General features: G+C 35.9%; 1 protein-coding gene across 1 annotated transcript; it reads left to right on the forward strand.

Moving 5' to 3' along the window:
• The first annotated feature begins 3,230 nt into the window (after window positions 1-3,230).
• LOC113300272 lies at window positions 3,231-5,284 on the forward strand. The gene has a single exon (XM_026549491.1). The coding sequence runs from the start codon at window positions 3,633-3,635 to the stop codon at window positions 4,755-4,757; it is 1,125 nt and encodes a 374-aa protein (XP_026405276.1). The 5' UTR covers window positions 3,231-3,632; the 3' UTR covers window positions 4,758-5,284.
• Window positions 5,285-10,051: the final 4,767 nt, after the last annotated feature.

The following is a 10,051-nucleotide window of genomic DNA, read 5'->3' on the forward strand; positions in this document are numbered from 1 at the left end:
GAGTTAGGTACTATGATGTTTGACAAGAGCTTCAGAGTTTGATGAACGATAATGAAGGGACCGTGGGATGAAGTGATGGATCCAATCTGACGGCTGAAAATGGAAGCGGTTTTGGGTATTGGGAATGGATTTGGGACTTGGGTATGCCAAGCCCATATCTTCTTTAAGAACAATTCTTCCTCTTCAAGCCCATTTCTAATTGATCCGGCTCTTGCAAACATCATTCTTCGCTGCCTTTCTGCGGGAGTCTTTGCCGTTTCTTTGCTCTTTTCGCTCCTTGAGTTAACCAGGCTTTATTTAGTACCTAAAAATGCAAAATTAATTGAAAAAAGTATTTATTCTTGAAAACAACGAAAACACAGAATATGGGATAAAATGGAGCGTTAGTGCACAAATGATGAGTTAAATGCCAATAAAAAGGTGCAAATATATACAATATTTGGCACTCATCATTAACCTACAGGGTCTCAATAGAAACCTAAGGTTAAAGGAGAATCGACTCTAGTTATGCAACTAGTAACACACAAGAGGTGTGGGTATTATGTTTCCCAGTTGCTAGAGTTCTCCTTTATATAGTTTTCAAATCAGGGTTTGCAATCCAAGTTACCTTGGTATCAAAGCATTCAATAATCTCCATTAGATGAAAAACCTGATTCAACCAAGCTAATATCTTTCAACCGTTAGATCGAACTTAGATTGTTATACACAAATGAAATGTACCCTCATTTAGGTTTATGTAACCGTACCTAAACGTGTACACCATGTTGGTTCACAAATAGTTAACCGAGGTTAGCCATATGATTACTCTCATATCAACCTTATTCATCTTAGACATAACTAGTTCAAATGACTCAAATGAAACTAATTAAAGATCCGTTCAACTGCTATATTCTCATAAAAGTATACAAGAACACAATTGAAGCAAAATCGGTTTGATACACTCGAATCAATACATGAATATTATAGCTATGGTTTGCAAAGATTGCATTCCTTATTTTATAAATGTTTAGGTTCATGTAAAAAAACGATTTTAGAAAGTAACCACTTAAGTATGCGTACGGATATGCGTACTTATGTAACCGAATTTGAGTTTGTTTTGGTTTTCAAACTCATCAGAAATTCACGGACGTGAACTTTCCGCCAGTATGCGTACTGGTACGCATACTTTGGTAACTGGTTTGAGTTGGTTTTGATTTCCAAACTCAGCAGAAATTCACGGACATGAACTTCCCCAGTATGCGTACGGGTACGCATACTTATCCAGTCTCCATCAACCATTTATTACACACACAAGTATGTATACATTTGGTTCCCGGTTTTGTACTTATACACAAATGTGCAAACACACTATATGTTTATTTCCAAAGATGGATATATGATTCTAAGCTCTCTATTTCAATCATTGAAACATTCTTAGAGGATAACAATGGCCGTTTTCACACACTATTAGCGTCAAAGCAATTTCCAAGATATTGAAATAATCATTATCGAAACATTCCAAGTCTACACCAAATGATTGTATTACACAAAGCATGTAAGATGTTACTCGGAAATTTTCTCATGATATAAGATGAACTTGGTCGAAGAGAAAGCTTTCCAACATATATTTCGAGAAATATGTAAACGAGATAAACTCAGCTCCAAATCTCAAATGTGTATATAGAAAACTATATCGTAATACGACTTATGTCTCAATATAGGAGATAGAGTAGAAATATACTTTCCATAGATGAGTTTAAGTCTCCACATACCTTTTATCGATGAAGTTCCACAATCTCCCCTTAGTAGTTCTTCGTCTTCAAATGATGAACGCCGTGAAAACTAAGCTCAACAACACAATCTATGTCCTAGTCCGAGACATCTATAAATAGGCTAGAAATCAAGACTTATATTTTTGATCACTAACATTGACAAACATGCTTAAGATAACAACGCATGCGAGTTCGGCCGAGCAGTGCTCTAACACTTTTCACATAGTGGTGTGACGATTTGCCAGTCCTCTTGGGATGGGAAACTGAAAAATTTGATAATGTAGGAACCGGCTCGAAGAAGGGAATATGCGATGGGGTTAGCAAATACGTTAGAGTGAATGTGCTTGATAGTCAATTTAGAAATAATGAGCCGAGAGTATTTGGCGAGACATCAGAATGAATGAGACTGATAGTTAATTCTGAAATAATAAGTATCTGGTGAATGGGTTGCCAAATTATTCGCAATCATGAATAATTTGCATATAAGACTGGGAGTTCGCTTTCAATGCGAAACCAAATAATACGAATCGATTTGCAAATTATACGCGAATGATACACACAGTACTATCCAATGTTTACATTTCTAATCTCACATCTCATGCCAATTCTTTGCTGGATCATCTCAAGGTATCCAAAGAGACCTAAAAGTTTCATGGTTCAAAGACTTTTCAAGATAAAGTTATTTGTAGAAATTATATAAATTATATTTTATTATTAACATTGCACAACAACAATCACTCATTTTTTGGAATTCAAATTTCACGATGACATGTGAGAGTAAAAAACACAAATCTTATTTATAATATCCGTAAAAAGATACTTTAACTTCAGGAAATTACTCTTACTTCTGGCTGTCAAATATGCTATAAACTCAGAGGAGGACCAGTGCTTAATTTAACCCATTCAAAGACCCATCCTCCTCGAATGCAAGGCACCAAAAATCCAGTCAAACAACCAATAGAATCTTAGAAAACGAAGAAGTGTCTTACGACAACACAAGTCTTTGAAAAATATATCTTATTATCGGTGTACAAAAACAATTATTCATTTTTTGGAAGTCAAATTTCTCGATGACTACTAAAAGCAAAAGAACAAATTTTTCATTTGTGATCCTATAAAACATGATAGAAAAAGACTTTAACTTTTGGAAATTATTTTTGCTTTTCATTGTTAAACATGCTATAAGCCTATAACCTTAAACCTGTTTAGATACCACTCTAGAAATTATTTGTAGAATTCCGGAAACAGAAAAATCACAAATTAATTTGGATATACAATTTCACTATAACTTTCACAAGCAATTTTTCTTTTCTTTTTTAACTTTTTGGGAAACAAAAACATTCCGCCTCCGAAGAACCAAAAACATTCTGATGGACTACGGCCTAATTTAAGCCCATTCAAAGACCCATCCATGGTACACACACCCTAAAATGCCTTGAATGCAAGGCACCTGAAATAAAGTCAAGCAACCATTGAAAATCCCAGAAGAAACCGACGAAGAAGTGTCATACACACAACACAAGTCTTTTGAAAAGAATAAGATATTACATTACCTCTGTCTCTCTAGACTTTTCGGATCTCCTCTTTTGCAGAAACCTTCCACATAATCTCAGATTATTATATTCTCACGCCATGAACACACCACCTCCACCTTTAATATCTAATCTTCAACAATTCCAATTCCAATTCCAATACACGTGATAACCCTAGAACTCAGACATTTTCCTGAAGATCGCCCGGTGAATTCTACTTTCTTAAGCTCCTACTGTCACAATTTCCATGCCTTGGGTAAGTTCCTTTACGTTATTTCTTCAGTAAATTTTAGATTTACAGAAATATGGAGGAAAATTTTCTCAAAATTTAGATTTCTGAGATTAAAGAATGGATGAATCTAGTGAAATAAGAAGCCCCAAGATTGAATTAAATTGTTTGGTTAATACTGAAGAAGAAGAAAATGAAGAAGAGGAAAAGGTGTTAGTGGAATTAGAGAGAAATGGAGGAAACCAAACACCAACTCCACGAAGAAGAAAGAGCTTTTGTTCAGATCATGAGTTTCATTCATTGAACGCATTAGAAATTTTACAAGAAACAATACGGATTCTTAGATACAATTCATCTGGATTTATGATAATTGCAGCTTTACTAATATGTCCTGTTTGTGCTGTTGTGTTGTCTAATGTTTTTGTGGATCAATCAGTTATGAAGAGATTAACTATACGTCTTCTATTGGTTGCAAGATCAAGTGGGATTCCGCTAAGGCCATTAGTTAAAGTATCTTGTCAACGTTTAGCCGAAATGACACTTTCTGCTATCTTTTGTTTCCCAATGTATATCACATTGTCACTGTTATCCAAAGCAGCAATTGTTTACTGTGTAGATGCTACTTATCTCAGGAGGAAATTTGATTTGTTTAACTTCTTTTCGAGTATTGTCAAGATTTGGAAGCGTCTTGTTATAACATATATGTGGGTGTGTATGGTGGTTGCTGGTGTTTTAGCTTTGTTTCTACTTCTGCTTGTAGCTGTTTGCAATGTGTTCACTATTTTCGGGTGCCCGTCTCATTTGATTATCTATCCTGCACTTGGGGTTGGATTGGTTTTCTCGGTTATGTTTGCAAATGCAATTATTATATGCAATCTTGCCATTGTGATATCGGTTCTGGAGGTTGTGTCAGGTCCAGAAGCTTTGTTAAGGTCTGGGGTTTTAATTCGAGGACAAACTCAAGTGGGTCTTCTAATATTTCTCGGATCAACAATAGGGATGGCATTTGTTGAGGGTTTGTTTGAGCATAGAGTTAAGACATTGAGTTATGGAGATGGGTCTTCTAGGATATGGGAAGGTCCTCTATTGGTGATTATGTATTCGTTCGTTGTGCTTATTGATTCTATGATGAGTGCAGTTTTCTATTTCACTTGTAGATTATCTAATATAGACACTTCAGAAGAAGATGGACATACATTGGTAGAAGCTGCAGCCAGTTCACCGGTATCATTGAGTGTTCAGTAACAATATCTTTTATACAAAACAGACACTACAGAATTATGGCAGGTTGGACATATATAGACGGATCTCATTTGGTTCTGCAACTGTTCTTTGATGCTAGCTTATGACGAGTTCTTTGTTGATACTTCTACAAGCTCAAAGGGTTGAGAGAAATGACTGGGAAGAAGCTGCGTCGTTCACAGCCATGTTGAATTAATCTTATTCAATTTGGAGAAACTTTGGACATTGTGGTTCATATATATCAGGTTCACTATATGGTCTTATACTCTTATTAGAAAGTTAATAGAAAGTGTTCAGAAAGTGGTTTTTCATTTTTTTTTTACATTTTTTTTTTTCATTTATTTTCCTATCTATACAGGAATTTCATAGTAGTCATGTATGGAAAATTTTGGAAATAACAGAACAACGTTAACCTGTCAAACGTAAGACAGACCGAATGATTCTTCTTTTTCTGCTATAACATAATATTGGAATTCTACCGGCTATGCTTGTGTATAACTGTTCGATATTTATAAAGTTATTTACTATTACAGTAAGTCTCATGTTGTATAAGTTTTACTATGTGTGTTACACATAATTATTCGAGATTGCTAATGTATTTTACTGTGTAACCTGCAATATGCTGTTTGGTAATGCAAGATCATCTCTGCTGCTACAAACAGATGCCAGCTTCTTAAACTGGAAAGGTACATTTTGTTTTGTTATCAATCCTCCATAACTAACAGTAGTTGCACCTTTTTGGTGACTATTTTCAAGGAGCAAATAAATTGCAGTCTATCATTTGGGCACAACGATATGAATGGGCGGGCTACAACTCCGTCCTGTCTTTTATCAGTTAGAATTATATGACACCTTTTGGCTGACATTTTAGTTGATAAATGGTGGCTCATGTTTATGGATCATTGGGTAACTGTTTTCTCAATCTTCATCTCAGTATTGTGTATTCTGTGATATACTTAACCTGTAGTTAAGACTTTGTTGAATTGAGTTCTGTAGAAGCTGGAAAACAACATTTTAATCTCTGGTGACCTTCTTGTTACCTTTTGTCTCTTTACATTTTCTATTTGAATCGAGTTCCATCCTGTGATGATGTATGCAGGTACTTTGTTGGCAATGACCACTAATGAAAGGATCTCATCCTGAATTATTTGCTGAAAATCATCTTTTGGAGACCTCAGAGGGACTGAAGAAAAGGTACTACCTTTACCTTGTAAGATTTGTTGTTAAATGTCTTTTGAATTCTGATAAAAACTATTTAACTATGAAATTACACACCGTACTGGCAAAAGAATTTTATGTCTTTGTTCATCTTAGTATAGTATGAACAGGATCGAGATCCAGGGCATACTCGTTTATTACAAGTAACTAATTGTAATAAACGATCCTGCTACACAGATAGGTGGTTCGGTGGACAAGAGCCTGCTACTTCCAATAGCCTAATTACTGATAGTGAACTCCAAACTTAGTTCTCTCAGACGCAGATCGAGGAAAAGTGGAATTCCTTACAATGGCAAGCACACTTGGAGCTTTGCAATGGACTCTCACAAGGAATATAAATTTTTACCGTTAGTTTCACTTATAAAAAGCTTATTGAAGCTCATTCTTAGTTACTAGTCCAGACCGATCAAAAGTCTGGCTTAGGTTATGGACATCAAACACTTCCTCGTGAAATACCTAAATTCTCACGGAACAACTGACGAATCGTTTTTGTTGTTGTTGGGGGAGGCAAACGTTAGTGATGGAACCTCGGATGATTTGGAAGGAACAACATTTTTCAGCTATCTTTATGAGATGTAGTAAGTTGGTTTTAAAATTCAGTAACATCAACCGAGCCGTCTATGGACTAGGCCAGCTAGGCTATTGCCTAGAGCCTCAGTTAGTTGAGGCCCAAAAATTTTAATTTTTTGTTTTTGTTATTATTTGATTATGTAAGTAGTGTTGTGACATAGTGTCTATCATTATTTTTGTTGATAGTCATACTTTCTAGCTGTTAAGTCCGTTTGTTGTGTGACTAGTGCGTACACTTTTATATAAGAAAATTAGAATTCACTGCATTGAGCAATTCTCTTAAAATAAATTTAAATATCCTCCATCCCAGACCCAGTAAGTTCATTTAAAACATGTTGAATACCATTGGCAGAAGATCATGTGTTAACAAAACCCCACTATTATCAGAAGCATATAATATTAATTTAAACTAAAAAAAATATAATGCGTGAGTACGTTACCTTCACACCCATGAGTCATCAATTACATTTCCTATAGATATTGTCTTAAAAAGCGCGTATTTATATACATTTCCTAAAGATGGTTTCAAAGAATACCATTGGCAGTAGACAGATGACTTATGTCTACCGCCCGATTTGCTAATGCATCTGCCGCATAGTTGGCCTTTCTGTAGATGTAGTGCATTGTATGATGCTGGATAGATTGCAGTAGGTCTCTCATTTTGATCACATGTCACAAACACCATTGTGTCTTGATCACTCTGGTGATGAATTTGACTAGATTGTGTGAGTCAGATTTTTACCTATTGTATGTTGTTATTCTAACCACCATAAGCATGCTCCATGTATCGCCACCAAAATAGTGGTTATTCCCAGAGGTTGTGACATTGCTACGATCGTGGTAGTTGATCAACTCCTGCAGAAAATTATCACTATTAGTTTGATATTACGATTAATAGAAAAAAAGTATACACAACAAAAGTTACCAAAATTAGAAAAGACCAAAACATCAAGTATCAGTTATTTGAAATCAAGATCTCTTTATTTCAACCGAACAAAGATTAATGAACTTGGTTACCATCTATATAGATCAAAAGTACTTTGTGATGCGTATCAAAGCAATTATGAGGAGGAACTAGAAAAATACAGGTTTTGTGTTTATCTGATTTATTTTCAATAACTTTATGCTATTAGCGAGTTTTTAGTAATTAATCCATTAAGAATTGGATGAATCGGTTATTTTAATTGAGATTTAGGGCTTGTTTTTTTTTATGTGGAGACCATCGTACTCGAGGGTTGCACCAGGAAAATGCATGTCCATTTGCCTTTGCAAGCATGCTTCGCAAGCATGTTGCCTTAAGTGCATCACTAGCTTCTGAGTACCGTCAAGGCATAATGCATGCCTTGGACTTGTGCATGGACTATTGCAAACTTATTTCTGCTTCCTTACTTCGTTTTGGCATTGAGCAGAAAGCATGCACTGGTCTTGCTTGAGCCAAGGGTTTATCAGTCAGGCTCATGAGCATCCAAGGAATGTTACCACCCCATCAAACATGACAACAATCATCGCTTGCATCGCAATACTGAGCCAGATGATACGAGTTACCAAAATATCGCAATCATATCCCCAATTAGATGATATGAGCGACAAAAATGTTGGACCATTAATGCTACAACTAATTGCGGCTGCATACATACCCTACGAAGAAGCAACTAAATATGCACACACTATAATTTATAAGTCTTATGGACAAGCAACTAAAGCCAACTCGTATTGCAAGGCCAAAATCCAAGCATAGCCAAGTCCGCTTTGGTTAAATGGTCTTTTGCAAATGATAAGCAAGACTTTTCATTGGCCTTCCTTTATTTTGCACGGTGGTGGTGCACCCTTAGTTTCTCAATGCTGCAACAATGATGCCGAAGCATCTAAAAAGCTCTCTCGAGTAAGTAACGCGCCATAATGATGCTTTCACATCATATAGGCTTTACCTTTTAAGCTTTGAATCTTACTAATGCATCTACGGTATATGCACCTTCAACCAACTATCCCTCCCTGTATATGTCTTATTGACATTTTTACAACTAAAAATTGGGGACCAGTTGACATGCTTGCTTCACTATTCATGGTCGTTTTTCCATGCATCCTGAGTAATGCACAATGGTGGTGCAAAATCCAGTTTTAACCCGAAATCCAACTTGAATGATGCGCTATCATGGTGCAACATTGCTCTCGGCCAGTCACCCATTGAAGTAATCCTCCATGATGGTGCAACCACGTACGTGATGCACCATGATAATGTGATATTAGCTCTTGGCCAATGTAACCTGCGTAATGCACCATGATGGTGAGATATTGGCCCTTGGCCAATATTCCTCTTAGTACGCAACATTGTCTTGAGATGACGCTTCATCTCATTCAAAATGACGTATCTTTGAGCATGCACTATGCTAAAAGTGAGAGTATTACAGAAAGTACAAAAATTGTTGAAAGAAGTTTTTGGACGTTTGTACCTTTAGATTTACGAACCTAAGATTTTAGGTTAACAAACTTTATTAGAAAAGTATCAGGAGAATCTTTTCTAATCAAGGTTCACAAACTCAAAAACTAGGTTTGCGAACTTAAGTAAATTTGGGTTCATGAATCTTTCTCTCCCCATTAGGTTCCCGAATTCAAAATATAGGTTCGCGAACTCAAACCAAGTCGAGTTCAGGAAATTTTATTTTTCTTCAAGCTTTACGAATTTAAAACATAGGTTCACAATCTAATATGTATAAATTTTAAATTTCAAATAAATTACTTAAATATATTTGTGAGCCTATACTTTCGAAACTCATCAGAGAATATTTACTTGATGTTGGTTTCGAAAAAGCAACAAACATGAACTTGACATCGAAACTTAAGATTCCTTCAATTTGTGAATATTCCTGAACGACAAGTCTAGCTTTGTTTCTGACAATGGTGCCGAATTCATCAGACTTGTTCTTGAATATCCATTTAAACCAACAATATTGATATTGGGGGAACAATGTACGAGCTTCCATATATCTTGTCTTTGGAACTGATTTAACTCTTCATGCATTGCATTCACCCAAAAGGGATCGCTAAGAGCTTCATCAATATTTCTAGGTTCTATTTCCGGTAGATAACATCCAAAATTACAAATATTTTGAAGTTGTCCTCTCGTCTTAGCTGTAGAATCCCTCCCAGCAATAGTACCGTTAGTATCATGATTTCTTTGAACCCAGAGATGCCGTGGAGGGGCACGTTCTTGTTCAATATGAACAACCTGACTAGGGCTCTTCTCCTCATCACTACAAACATCAGGATCAGTAACTGTTGGAATAACTTCTACTGATTCTGGGATTTCTTTGATTTTCTCAATTGTCTCGGTTAGAGAAAATTCAGCAGCAGAATCATCATGACGAAAATTGCTTAGATCATCAATGATAAGTTTTGCAGATTCCATCGTGACTTGGGTTCTGAGATTAAAGACACAGAAACCACGACTATCAGAAGCATAGCCAAGAAAAATACCTTCATCGTTTTTCGAGTCAAATTTCCATTTCTGT

This window comes from Papaver somniferum, chromosome 7, assembly GCF_003573695.1.
Source record: "Papaver somniferum cultivar HN1 chromosome 7, ASM357369v1, whole genome shotgun sequence".
NCBI classification, from domain to species: domain Eukaryota; kingdom Viridiplantae; phylum Streptophyta; class Magnoliopsida; order Ranunculales; family Papaveraceae; genus Papaver; species Papaver somniferum.

What these genes read in the sequence shown, in the direction of transcription:
- LOC113300272 (XM_026549491.1), top strand. Translation starts at nt 3,633, where the DNA reads ATGGATGAATCTAGTGAAATAAGAAGCCCCAAGATTGAATTAAATTGT.